At 41.8% G+C, this 14,744-nt stretch overlaps 1 protein-coding gene across 1 annotated transcript in view; it reads right to left on the reverse strand.

The window, feature by feature from the left end:
• The window catches only part of LOC141106909 (uncharacterized), a 36,949-nt gene extending 22,541 nt beyond the window's left edge, over nucleotides 1-14,408 (reverse strand). Inside the window, 11 exon segments of the mRNA XM_073597839.1 lie at nucleotides 2,251-2,389; nucleotides 2,517-2,666; nucleotides 2,743-2,840; nucleotides 2,957-3,035; nucleotides 3,437-3,502; nucleotides 7,704-9,010; nucleotides 12,794-12,932; nucleotides 13,059-13,208; nucleotides 13,326-13,420; nucleotides 13,537-13,660; nucleotides 14,329-14,408. Of these exon segments, the coding sequence (XP_073453940.1) occupies nucleotides 2,251-2,389; nucleotides 2,517-2,666; nucleotides 2,743-2,840; nucleotides 2,957-3,035; nucleotides 3,437-3,502; nucleotides 7,704-9,010; nucleotides 12,794-12,932; nucleotides 13,059-13,208; nucleotides 13,326-13,420; nucleotides 13,537-13,621 (2,308 nt within the window). The 5' untranslated portion in view covers nucleotides 13,622-13,660; nucleotides 14,329-14,408.
• Between the last annotated feature and the right edge of the window lie 336 nt (nucleotides 14,409-14,744).

The raw sequence follows: 14,744 nt of genomic DNA on the forward strand, positions 1-14,744 counted from the left end.
AGGTCCTCACCCTCCGTCCTCAAGTACCCCCAACAGGCCATGTTTTGGGAATTACTCTAATGCCGTGTACACACGAGCGGACTTTCGATGGACTGAACTCCGAAGGACTTTTTGACGGACTTTCAACGGAGTTCCGACGCAACAGACTTGCCTACACACGATCACACCAAAGTCCGACTGATTCGAAAGGTGACGACGTACCACCGGACTAAAATAAGGAAGTTCGTAGCCAATAGCTGCCCTTGCGTCGTTGTTCGTCCGTCTGACTAGCATACAGACGAACAGATTTTTCAACCGGACTCAAGTCTTTCGGAAAGATTTGAAACATGTTCTATTTCTAAAGTCTGTCTGATTTTTTGACAGCAAAGGTCCGTTGAAGCCCACACACGATCAAATTGTCTGACGGATTCGTTCCGTCGGATCTTTGCTGTCGAAAAGTCCGGTCGTGTGTACACGGCATTAGGCAAAATAGCTGCCAAAATACCAAGCCTTTGACTCCGATTTAAAGCACCTGTGCAACATGAAGGAAAACCTGCAAACATGGCCTGTTGGGGGTACTTGAGGACTGAGTTTGAGAACCACTGCCCTACACAACCCTCCAACTCCCAACAAGCCTCAGTTTTTAGAAAACACTCAGGACCAGCGAGAGGAACCCGCGTCCCGTACTGTACTCCCAAGAAAAGGGGCTTGGAAAGTCAAAAGCCCTATTTTCCTAATTGTACCGATGTCAGGAAAGCCGGTTGCATACATGCAGGTGCATAAGCCTAAGAACCACTGCTCATGGCTGTGTAACGGGTGCGCGTGCATAAGCAGGTGCGCGAGTGCGCATTGGTACCAGGCGGGCTATTTAACTGCACTACAGGGTGGCATCTGTGCACCAGATCACTTATAAATACACTATATTGCCAAAAGTATTAGACACCCCTGAAAATCATTGGGTTCATGTGTTCCAATCACCTTCATAGCCACAGGTGTATAAAATCAAGCACCTAGGCATGCAGACTGCTTTTAGGAGCTCAGTGAATTCAAGCGTGGTACCGTGATAGGTTGCCACCTAAGTCCATCCATGAAATTTCCTGGTTACTAAATATTCCACAGTCAACTGTTATAACAAAATGAAAGCAACTGGGAACAACAGCAACTCAGCCACGAAGTGGCAGGCCACGTAAAATGACAGAGCGGGGTCAGCTCATTGCTGAAACTCACAGTGTTCAGAAATTGCCAACTGTCTGCAGAGTCAACAGCTACAGACCTCCAACCTTTGTGTGGCCTTCAGATCAGCACAATATCCGTGTGCAGAAAACTTCATGGAATGGGTTTCGGTTAGAGAAATTAGATGCTTATTTTATAATCATTTATGCATGCTTGCAAAAGATTGCTTAGAAGTAGAATAGTTTCAAGTTACACAGAGTTGTTTCGAGTCCTTGAAATGCATATAAATCACAGAGATAAGATAGTTCATTTTTAGTTCACTAATGAGAAAAGAAACTTTTGACAGCAGTTGAACTACAGCCTGATAAGATAGAATATATTATACAGGTGGTTTAGAAATAATTATGGGAAAGTTATGTACAGTACATTAATTAAGTTTGACAGGGTCAAACAAAGGTCTGCTTGTGCCCTCATTAAAACTGTTAAAATACATTGAATAAGAAAACACTGATGTGTATGTATATATTAGTAATTAGACAATATTAAATAAAGTAGTTGGCTTTGTGTGTGTGTTTGTGTATATATATATATATATATATATATATATATATATATATATATATATATATTTGCAAATGTGTGCAAACTAAACCCCTGTTTTTAACATGTATTGTTTGGGTCAATTCAGTTTGTTGCAGGCTGGCTGGTAAGTGAGCTGGGAATTTTTCTTAGTTTTTTTACATGCATCGCCCTTCCATGTGCTCCTTGCTGTAAAGGCCAATTATAAGTTGGGGTGTTTGCCAAACCCGCTCGTAACTCGGGGACGGCCTGTATCCTGTTACCTGATAGTAGCTGCATATAACCCATGGTTAAAACTAAGTCCTGTGTCCTGTACTGTAGGATTAAGAAATGGACCTTCCTGCAACTCATTTATTGGAAACATGACAATGTGACAATGTGATGTTACAGGAATGGAAATGGACCTTTCATATGGTGTACAGTATCTCCTCCTCATTTGTTGGGAACATGACATTATATACTATTTGAAGAAGTAAAAAAAAATATGAATTCTCGCTGCATTTAATGTTTATTACTTACTTGTGTCTATATGTAGAGAAGATTCCTCCTGTTTACTTTTCATAATCATCTCCCCCTCCTCCATAGACTGCTGATCTCCACTCACCAACGTCTCTTCTTCTTCTTTAGTCTCAACTTTGACGTCTTTCAGTTCTTCACCCTAAACCCCAAAGAAGATAAAATATAACGTCTGGAAACATTACTGCAAATACTAAAGACATTACATAGAAGAAAATCCTATCATAGTTTAAATTCATTTTAAGTTCTAGTTGCTCAGTCCCACCTACCTGATGATGGTGAGGGATGGGGTGACCTTCCTGTGTGGAATCCCGGGAATACAGACGACCATCCTGCTCCATAGACTGCTGATCTCCATTTATCAATGTCTTGTCCTCTTCTACTTTAACTTCAACTTTTATTCCTTTCAATTCTTCACCCTACACCCCAAAGTGAATAGCAAACATTTATGAAAAAGTGAAAGGAGCTTACATTGAGTTTCTTAGTCCCACCTACCTGATGATGGTGAGGGATGGTGTGACCTTCCTGTGTGGAATCCTGGGAATACAGAGGACGGGGACATCTCTCTGGTGGGTTCCCATTACTGGATCCATCTGTAGGAAACACACACACTGACTGAATACATTGTTTCTATGTGTTTATCAGATGATGGGGGATCTAGGTGGACCCTCCTTACTGCTCTCTCCTTTACAATAAAGTCTCCTCTTACCCGGTGATGTGAGGGGCGGCTGATTCTCCATCATGATGTCCTTGTAGAGATCCTTGTGTCCTTCTAAATACTCCCACTCCTACGTGGAGAAATAGACAGTGACATCCTGACACCTTATAGGAACCTGACACACACAATGATACAGTCACCATCCAGACAAATCCCTTGTCTGTTACTGGATAATGTCCCAGAATTCCCAGAATTGGGGATCTAAAACCAGGTGCTGCCAAATATCGTATAATTCTTAATATCTGATCTGTAACACCGGTTCCCCTTCTGGTATGGGCTAATACACATAGTTTAGTATTTAAAAAGGTAGTTGGGTGATTTATGAATAGAGATAAGAGTGAGGTCATGTGTTACAATAAGTGTGTATCACCATCTGTTGGAGATAAAAGACATCACAGTGACTAATGGAGGAAGAGGACGGACTTGACGGGGGGGATTACTGGGTGTAAATATAAAATAATATCTTATTACCTCCTCTGCTGCCAGTTCCAGTAATGTCTCCTCTCTACTTCCTCCAGACTCACCTCTCACCCGGAACTTCCTGTTTATATGTGACATCACTTCCTATTTTACTTCCTGTGTTCCGTCAGACTAGGCGACCCGTCAGATTTCGTAACAGAAGTGATGTTCCGTCACGGCCATCTTGGTACACCCCGCACTCGCCCACACTAAGCCTGCAGTCTGAATTCGCCAAGCGAACATATTTTTTACACCCACCGAAGTCTTGCATTTCACACTTATTTTTACCAAAAAACTGAGCTTATATATAGTGAAATAGAGTATTTAGAAATCCGTGACACTGTTTTGATGTTAAATTTTTAAAAGCAGTGGCAAGCCTGCTGATCTCACATGTTTGTTGATCTGACCGTTGCTTTTAAAATTCAACATCAAAACTGCGTCACGGATTTCTAAATACTCTATTTCACAACATAAGCTCAGTTTAGTGGTAAAAAAAAAGTGTAAAAATGCAAGACGTCGGTGGGTGGAAAAAGATGTCCGCTTGGCGACTTCAGACTGAAGGCTTTCTGCGGCTGAGGGCGGGGTGTACCAAGATGGCCGCGACAGAACGTAATTTCCGTTACAAGTTTTGGCGGGAACACCTGCTTACCTCTCCTATCACTTCCTGTCTGTTGCGTTCCACTGACAAGAAGTAAGATCACCCCCTTGTGGAGAATATAAAAACTACAGAATACATTGGGGGGTTTTTCATACTCTTATAGCCACTTCTTGGTGCGTTTGTTAATTTCTTGTATACATTAAACCAAAGGAATGGTTGATGTATCCCTCTCTCCTTCTCAAAAACGAACCCAAACTGATCAGTACTGTGATACCTGGACAGCAGAGGGATAGGGGGAGATTGGTTCAGTGAGGGGGCATTTACTGCAACTGATCCCCTGTAGTTACCACCTGCAGCAGCTGAAAGCTGGCAAGGAGGGTGAGGAGGAAAAGTTGGCTTTCAGCTGTTTCAATGAAGAACTACAGGGGATTGGTTCCAGTAACTCCCCCCCCCCCTTCCCAACGGGACTTATAGCCCCTTTCTCCTACCCAGTGAAGTGGGAACAGGTAATATAACCACCCAGGTGTACTCTTAGGTAATGTAGGATAACCTTCAATGACCCATTCAGATCTGAGAGACACCCATTGAAAAACACACGCAAACAGTTGCTAAGTGTTTCAACAGTTGTCTGGTTTATTGAGCACAAAATACACGGTATTTATGCAGATGCAAAGGGAAAAAGGTAGGGTCTGGGAGGGTCTTCCTGTATGTTATCAGAATAAGACACAAGTCATCTCTAGCAAACATCTGTTTCCATTCTGAAAATGCATATTCTTACTTAACATATTTTACAGTTAGGACAGGAAACGTATTCTTAGGATCTGTCTTAAACCACAAGATAAAGTCTCTTGTAGGTGAGAAACAGATGTTTACCTACAGATAAAGATATACTGTAGCCTGTGTCTTACAGAAACAGGAAGCTTGTTCCTGGAAATGGCTTAACCACAAAAAACTGTCAAACTTTTAATTCTATGTAAAACAGAGATGAGTCTTGCTACAAACTCATATATACATATTTAGCAAAACATAGGGAAATCTAGAAAGAATTGTTTTATACATTCTCTTACACCCAGGATCCCTTTTACCCTGCTGGACAGCTTCCCAGGTCCCCCTGTTAATCTGATGGGGCCTGGGCCCTGTACAGGAAGTCCAGCTGTACCCCCTTATCAGCAGCCCTGAATATGTTTACTCTAGTGCATGTGAAATGGAGATGTCCCAAATTTGCAGCTGAAAGCTTGCAAGAGGGCGAAGAGGAGAAGTTGGCTTTCAGCTGCTTCAGGGGAAAATTACAGGGGATTGGTTCCAGTAACTGCCCCCCCAATCACACCTAAAGCCCTTCCCTTTTTACTCACCCGCTTCTTCTTCTTATCCCAGAGAATTGATCTTCCCAATGTTTACTATCCCCTAACCCCCAACTTTTCCACAATGGTGGCATTTACTGGAACTGACCCTCTTGCAGCTGAAAGCTTGCAAGAGGGCGAGGAGGAGGAGAAGTTGGCTTTCAGCTGCTTTAATGGAGAACTACAGGGGGATTGATTCCAGTAACTACCCGCCCTCCCAACCGCACCTATAGCCCCTTCCACCTACCCAGGATCCCCATCACACTGCTGGTCAGCTACTCAGGTCTCCCTGTTGAACTGATGGGTCCGGGTCCTGTACAGGAGGGTCAGCAGCCCTGATTACGGGAAACCTAATGCATACGTTATGGAGATGTCCCAAATTATTTTGATACTGGACAGAGGTCTTTTAAACACTTTCAGGTCTTTGCTCGATCCAAATAACCTCTGACCCCAAAAAAAAGCTCTTCTGGGCATACTCCCGGATGATTGTCCATCTTCTACACAGAGAATTTTGCTCACCCACTTCTTGTTCTTATCCCAGAAAATTGATATCTCGATGTTGGCTATCCCCTAACCCCGACAACTTTTGCACAATGGTACAATGCAGTAAATGCTGAGCTGGAAACGGAATACAGCAGAATAGAATAAAAAATAATAGAAAATAATAGAACTGAATATAATAAAACAGAATAGAACAGAATAAAATTAAACAATAGAATAGACTAAAACAGAATAGAACAGAAAATAAAAGAATAAAATAAAACAGAATAGAGTAGAATAGAATAGAATAGAAAAGAAAAACTTGCTACACAGGATGTCCAAATTTTTTTTAATAATAATGGTCTCCATACAACTTGGATAGAGGTTCTCTGTCCTATATGCCCACATCCTGAATGGTACATATGGAACAAAATAAGTTTTGTAGCAGTGGACTTTTTTTTTTTGAGGCATATAGTAAATAGCACCACACAAATATAAATTTATAAAAACATAAAGTTTATTATACAAATATAAAACAGAACATGTATAGCACCATATCCAATAATTCTGAGGTAGGGTTTACAAATCTTTTTTTTTTCCATTTCAACATTTATCTCAACGCGTTTCGAGTCATCAAACATCTTTATCAGGATCACATGTGAACAGTATCCATATAAGGGAACCCGTTAGCATAAAATCACAGGGTTTGCTGGAATAGGGGTTCTCTAATCCATGAGGGGGCATGCGGTGGAAGGCAAGATGGCTATTAAAAAGTACACTATACTACCGAAAGTATTGGGACGCCTGTCTTTACACAGACATGAACTTTAATGGCATCCCAGTCTTAGTCTGTAGGGTTCAATATTGAGTTGGCCCACTCTTTGCAGCTATAACAGCTTCAACTCTTCTGGGAAGGCCGTCCACAAGGTTTAGGAGTGTGTCTATGTGAATGTTTGACCATTCTTCCAGAAGCGTTATTGTGAGGTCAGGCACTGATGTTGGACGGGAAGGCCTGGCTCGCAGTCTCCGCTCTAATTCATCCCAAAGGTGTTCTTTTGGGTTAAGGTCAGGACTCTTTGCAGGCCAGTCAAGTTCCTCCACCCCAAACTCTCTCATCCATGTCCTTATGGACCTTGCTTTGTGCACTGGTCCAAATCATTTGGTGGAGGGGGGATTATGGTGTGGGGTTGTTTTTCAGGGGTTGGGCTTGGCCCCTTAGTTCCAGTGAAGGGAACTCTTAAGGCGTCAGCAAACCAAGACATTTTGGACAATTTTATGCTCCCAACTTTGTGGGAACAGTTTGGGGATGGCCTCTTCCTGTTCCAACATGACTGCACACCAGTGTCACTTCCGGTTTCATGCGCACCCTTTCCTGGCCAGTACAGCCAGGGGACACATCTAACCAAGCCCAGGGTGTGCGCTTGTATGTCAACCGCGGTTGCACCGCACGTGTGACATATCGCCGCAAACATCACAGTGGGAACAATAATTCTAGCACAAGATTTATCATTTTCCTTCCAAACGGGTATTATAGGGCACAGTTTTGGACTAAAATTTATTTTATTTTATATTTTTTTTTCCTGGAAAATTTGCATTTAATAAACAGTTGTGCAAATATCATATGACATCAAAATTTGCAATTATCACCTTTTTTATTCTACAGGGCCTCTGCTTTCAGAAAATATAGAATGTTCCGGGGGGTTCAAGTCATTTTATTGCCAAAAATTAAGATTTTTTACATGTGTGCGAAAAAATAAAATAAAAAAAATTGCTTTGGAGCCGAACTGGATAAAATAAAATAGAATAAAATATTTTTGCCCCGCCCCCCAACACACCAATCTGAACATGAAAACAGTTATTAGCCCGTGTGAGTTTTCTGGTGAGCAACAAGTGAATTCTTGTAACCAAAACTTTTCCCGCACTCTGAACACGAATAAGGACGCTCACCCGTGTGACTTCTTTGGTGGTTGACAAGGTCTCCTTTCTGAAGGAAACATTTCCCGCACTCTGAACACGAATAAGAACGCTCACCTGTGTGAATTCTCTGGTGTCTATGAAGGTCTCCTTTCTGAAGGAAACATTTCCCACACTCTGAACAGGAATAAGGACGTTCACCCGTGTGAGTTTTCTGGTGTCTAACAAGTCTACTTCTTAGGATAAAACATTTCCCGCACTCTGAACATGAATAGGGACGCTCACCCGTGTGAATTCTCTTGTGCTTATGAAGGTTTGCTCTGTGATTGAAACATTTCCCGCACTCTGAACACGAATAAGGATGCTCTCCTGTGTGACATCTCTGGTGTGTAAGAAGGTCTCCTTTCTGAATGAAACATTTCCCGCACTCTGAACATGCATAGGGACGCTCACCCGTGTGACTTCTCTGGTGTTTAAGAAGGTCTCCTTTCTGAATGAAACATTTCCCGCACTCTGAACATGCATAGGGACGCTCCCCTGTGTGACTTCTCTGGTGTGTAAGAAGTACTTTTTTCTGAGTAAAACATTTCCCGCACTCTGAACAGGAAAAGGGACGTTCACCGGTGTGTATTCTCTGATGTCTCAGAAGGCCTTGTTTCTCAATGAAACATTTTCCGCACTCTGAACATGAACAGGGACGCTCACCTGTGTGAATTCTCCTGTGCTTACGAAGGTTTGATTTCTGATTGAAACATTTCCCGCACTCTGAACATGAAAAAGGACGTTCTCCTGTGTGACTTCTCTGGTGCGTTAGAAAGTGCTCTTTCCGACTGAAGCATTTCCTGCACTCTGAACATGAATAGGGACGCTCACCCGTGTGACATCTCTGGTGTTTCAGAAGGTTTCCTTTATGAATGAAACCTTTCCCGCACTCCGAGCATGAATAGGAATGGTGTTTCTCATGTAGAAGAAGTTCTCCGTTTTCATTGAAGGATTTCCCACACGATGAAAATGAATGCTCTCCTTCATTGCTAAACGAAGATTCCATGGGATTAGATGGATCTGTTGATCTCTCCATACTCGGAGATCTTAGATTTCTATCTGGAGTAACAGTTTGTAGTCCATCAGAAGATTCCTCAGGATTAGAGGGATCCATTGATCTCCCCAATTGGGAAGGTCTGGGATGTAGATTTGGAGTAACGGGATTTCCTCCTGGAGAACATTTCATGATGTCCTGATCTTCTGCACTATGATCTGTAGAGAGAGGAAATCAAATGTCCATCAGAGGTATTCCACACATCGCCCCCAAATGTGGGAAAACAATATTACAATGTTTCACATTTTCTTGAGGTTTTGAATTCAAAGTCCTATTTGTTGGTTTACAATCTACATCCCCTCCATCAGAGGTCCTCACCCTCCGTCCTCAAGTACCCCCAACAGGCCATGTTTTGGGAATTTCTCTAAGATAAAATAGCTGCCAAAATACCAAGCCATTGACTCCGATTTAAAGCACCTGTGCAAGATAAAGGAAAACCTGCAAACATGGCCTGTTGTGGGTACTTGAGGACTGAGATTGAGAACCACTGCCCTACACAACCCTCCAACTCCCAACAAGCCTCAGTTTTTAGCAAACACTAAGGAACAGCGAGAGGAACCCGCGTGCCGTACTATACTCCAAGAAAAAGGGGCTTGGAAAGTCAAAAGCCTTATTTTCCGAATCGAACCGATGTCAGGAAAGCCAGTTGCATACATGCAGGTGCATAAGCCTAAGAACCGCTGCTTATGGCTGTGTAACGGGTGCGCGTGCACAAGCGGGTGCGCATTGGCACCAGGCAGGTGCGCGAGTGCGTGTTGGACTAGGTGATAGGTTGCCACCTCCGTGAAATTTCCTGGTTACTAAATATTCCATGGTCAAATGTTATAACAAAATGGAAGCAACTGGGAACAACAGCAACTCAGCCACGAAGTGGCAGGCCATGTAAAATGACAGAGCGGGGTCAGCGCATTGCTGAAAATCACAGTGTGCAGAAATTGCCAACTGTCTGCAGAGTCAACAGCTACAGACCTCCAATCTTTGTGTGGCCTTCAGATCAGCACAATATCTGTGTGTAGAAAACTTCATGGAATGGGTTTCTGTTAAAGAAATGAGATGCTTATTTTATAATCATTTATGCATGCTTGCAAAAGATTGCTTAGAAGTAGAATAGTTTCAAGTTACACAGAGTTGTTTCGAGTCCTTGAAATGCATATAAATCACAGAGATAAGATAGTTCATTTTTAGTTCAGTAATGAGAAAAGAAACTTTTGACAGCAGTAGATGCTTATTATTTACGCATGCTTGCAAAAGATTGCTTAGAAGTAGAATAGTTTCAAGTTACACAGAGTTGTTTCGAGTCCTTGAAATGCATATAAATCACAGAGATAAGATAGTTCATTTTTAGTTCACTAATGAGAAAAGAAACTTTTGACAGCAGTAGATGCTTATTATTTACGCATGCTTGCAAAAGATTGCTTAGAAGTAGAATAGTTTCAAGTTACACGGTCCTTGTTTCGAGTCCTTGAAATGCATATAAATCACAGAGAGATGAGAAAAGAAACTTTTGACAGCAGTTGAACTACAGCCTGATAAGAATAGAATATCTTATACAGGTGGTTTAGAAATAATTATGGGAAAGTTATGTACAGTACATTAATTAAGTTTGACAGGGTCAAACAAAGGTCTGCTTGTGCCCTCATTAAAACTGTTAAAATACATTGAATAAGAAAACACTGATGTGTATGTATGTATATATTAATAATTAGACAATATTAAATAAAGTAGTTGGCTTTGTGTGTATATACACATGATACAATAAGTTTTTGTAGAACCAATATATGAATACATACATATAGGATTATATAGTGAGACATAGAACACATAAGGTGGGGTTATTGAAAGTTCATTCTCCCAAAGTCGTAAATCTGTTATCTTTGAGTTAGTAAAGTCTTATCAGGACAAGGAGGGTTTGATTTAACATGACTGGGTGCCATATTGTCTCTATACAAAGTATTCTAATGGGTAAAGCCATAGACAAAAACAGTTATAAATCATTTTAATAAACATGTAGGAATTCTGGGAATGAATAAGTTTGTCTGGTTGTATGACAAGTGTACAAGTGTCAGATTTATGGTTAGTTACATTGACGTAGATCTTAGCAACCAATCATATCTAGGAGACATGGCTAACATAAGGCTTGTAAAGGTATATCAATGCAAGTTTTACAATTGTTAGACAGACAAGTCAGATAGGAGCCCATAAGGCTGAACTCTATGGGCAAATATCTGTCCTTTTGTTGTAACTTGTCTCCTCGTACGAGTCAAATAAAGAAAACTTCTTAACTTGATCCAGAGTGTGGTCTAAGGTGAAGTTCCCTCACAGTTTCCATAGCCAAGTAGCTGCATCCAAGCCTTACATCACCAGGTGCAATGCAAAGCGACAGATGCAGTGGTAAAGAGCACGCCACCAATGGACTCTAGAACAGTGGAGATGTGTTCTGTGGAGTGACAAATCACACTTCTCTGTCTGGCAATCCGATGGACGTGTCTGGGTTTGACAGTTGTCAGGAGAATGGCACTTGCCGGACTGCATTGTGCCAAGTGTAAAGTTTGGGAGAGGGGGGGTTGTGGTGTGGGGTTGTTTTTCAGGGGTTGGCCCCTTAGTTCCAGTGAAGGGAACAGCATTCCAAGACATTTTGGATGTAATGGATTTTATGCTCCCAACTTTGTAGGAATAGTTTGGGGATGGCTCCTTCTTGATCCAACATGACTGCGCACCAGTGCACAAAGCAAGGTCCATAAAGACATGGATGAGGGAGTTTGGGGTGGAGGAACTTGACTGACCTACGTCCTGACCTCAACCTGATAGAGCACCTTTGGGATGAATTAGAGCAAAGACTGCGAGCCAGGCCTTCTCGTCCAACATCAGTGCCTGACCTCACAAATGCACTTCTGGAAGAATGGTCAAACATTCCCATAGACACATTCCTATAACTTGTGAACAGCCTTCCCAGAAGAGTTGAAGCTGTTATATAGCTGCAAAGGGTGGGCCAACTCAATATTGAACCCTACGGACTAAGACATTAAAGTTCATGTGCATGTAAAGGCAGGTGTCCCAATACTTTTGGTAATATAGTGTATATGTGCTCCAATTCATTCAGGTTGTGGAAGTGGAAGAATTATAGAGTTAGGACTGCAGTACCCTGGTGTGCCCTAACTTGGCCGCTTACGCATATATTTGCAAATGTGTGCAAACTAAACCCCTGTTTTAACATGTATTGTTTGGGTCAATTCAGTTTGTTGCAGGCTGGCTGGTAAGTGAGCTGGGAATTTTTCTTAGTTTTTTGACATGCATCGCTCCTTGCTGCAAAGGCCAATTATATGTTGGGGTGTTTGCCATTTGTTTTTAATGCTACAAGCTGGCTATATCATCTTCATCTAGGTGGGGTCTGGGCAAAGTCCACCAAGCCTCAGCTGAGGAGTCAATCAATCCAGGAAGCCGCAGGAGGGAACCGAAGTGGCTATGGAGCAGCTAGGGCTTGATAGAAGAAACTTTAAGAAAAATTTTACCCAAAGAGAGATGTAGGTTTCACTCAGTAGAAGACAACCATCACCTGAAGACATTTGCAAAAACTCAGGCTTGCTGGGAATAGTTTTTTTTTTTTCCAGTATCCTGTTACCTGAAGGTAGCTGCATATAACCCATGGTTAAAATGAAGTCCTGTGTCCTGTACTGTAGGATTAAGAAATGGACCTTCCTGCAACTCATTTATTGGAAACATGACAATGTGATGTTACAGGAATGGAGATGGACCTTACATATGGTGTACAGTATCTCCTCCTCATTTGTTTGGAACATGGCATTATATTGAGGAATGGAGATGGACCTTTCATATGGTGTACAGTATCTCCTCCTCATTTGTTGGGAACATGATGTTATATACTATATGAAGAAGTAAAATGAAAATATGAATTCTCTCTGCATTTAATGTTTATTACTTACTTGTGTCTATATGTAGAGAAGATTCCTCCTGTTTACTTTTCATAATCATCTCCCCCTCCTCCATAGACTGCTGATCTCCACTCACCAACCTCTCTTCTTCTTCTTTAGTCTCAACTTTGATGTCATTCAGTTCTTCACCCTAAACCCCAAAGATGATAAAATATAACATCTGGAAACATTATTGCAAATAACAGGAGATTACATAGAAGAATATTCTATAATAGTTTAGAATTATTTTGAGTTCTAGTTGCTCAGTCCCACCTACCTGATGATGGTGAGGGATGGTGTGACCTTCCTGTGTGGAATCCCGGGAATACAGAGATCCACCCTCCTCCATAGACTGCTGATCTCCATTTATCAATGTCTCGTCCTCTTCTACTTTAACTTCAACTTTTATGTCTTTCAATTCTTCACCCTAAACCCCAAAGTGAATAGCAAACATTTATGAAAAAGTGAAAGGAGCTTACATTGAGGAATGGCATTTTTTTTTTATTTAGAATACCTTTTTACCCAGTTTCTTAGTCCCACCTACCTGATGGTGAGGGATGGTGTGATCTTCCTGTGTGGAATCCCGGGAATACAGAGGACGAGGACATCTCTCTGGTGGGTTCCCATTACTGGATCCATCTGTAGGAAACACACACACTGACTGAATACATTGTTTCTATGTGTTTATCAGATGATGGGGGATCTAGGTGGACCCTCCGTACTGCTCTCTCCTTTACAATAAAGTCTCCTCTTACCCGGTGATGTGAGGGGCGGCTGATCCTCCATCATGACGTCCTTGTAGAGATCCTTGTGTCCTTCTAAATACTCCCACTCCTCCATGGAGAAATAGACAGTGACATCCTGACACCTTATAGGAACCTGACACACACAATGATACAGTCACCATCCAGACACATCCCTTGTCTGTTACTGGATAATGTCCCAGAATTCCCAGAATTGGGGAGCTAAAACCAGGTGCTGCCAAATATCGTATAATTATTAATATCTGATCTGTAACACCGGTTCCCTTTCTGGTATGGGCTAATATACATAGTTTAGTATTTAGAAAGGTAGGTGGGTGATTTATTAATAGAGATAAGAGTGATGTCATGTGACCTCCCAGAATCCTCCTCACCTCTCCGGTCAGGTCTGTGTTTTATTATTAGAGATAAAACTGATGTGATTGGCTCAGTGTTCTCTGTACAGCACTACAGTATCGTAGGGTTGCCACCTCATCCCTTTAAACCCGAACACAGGTTCTGTGGCTGATTAAGATTGTAATTAAACTCACTTGTTGCCTTATCTGCATTTAATTAGCCTCAGAACCTGTGTAATTCATATGTGTTCGGGTTTAAAGGGATGAGGTGGCAACTCTACAGTATCGGTCAGAGCTATATACAGGAATACAAACATTTTATTTATTAATGTTTTACAATAAATGTGTATCATCATCTGTTGGAGATAAAAGACATCACAGAGACTATGGAGGAAGAGGACGGACATGACGGGGGGTTACTGGGTGTAAATATAAAATAATATCTTATTACCTTCTATGCTGCCAGTTCCAGTAATGTCTTCTCTCTACTTCCTCCCTACTCACCTCTCACCCGGAACTTCCTGTTTATATGTGACATCACTTCCTATTTTACTTCCTGTGTTCCATCAGACTAGGTGACCCATCAGATTTCGTAACAGAAGTGACGTTCCGTCACGGCCATCTTGGTACACCCCGGACAGGCCTACACTAAGCCTTCAGTCTGAAGTCGCCAAGCGGACATCTTTTTTCACCCACCGACGTCTTGCATTTCACACTTTTTTTTTACCACTAAACTGAGCTTATGTCGTGAAATAGAGTATTTAGAAATCCGTGACGCTGTTTTGATATTGAATGTTAAAAGCAGCGGTCTGCTGTCAGATCAGCAAACATGTGAGATCAGCAGGCTTGCCTCTCCTTTTAAATATT

Source organism: Aquarana catesbeiana, linkage group LG08, assembly GCF_042186555.1.
Source record: "Aquarana catesbeiana isolate 2022-GZ linkage group LG08, ASM4218655v1, whole genome shotgun sequence".
Classification (NCBI taxonomy): Eukaryota; Metazoa; Chordata; class Amphibia; order Anura; family Ranidae; genus Aquarana; species Aquarana catesbeiana.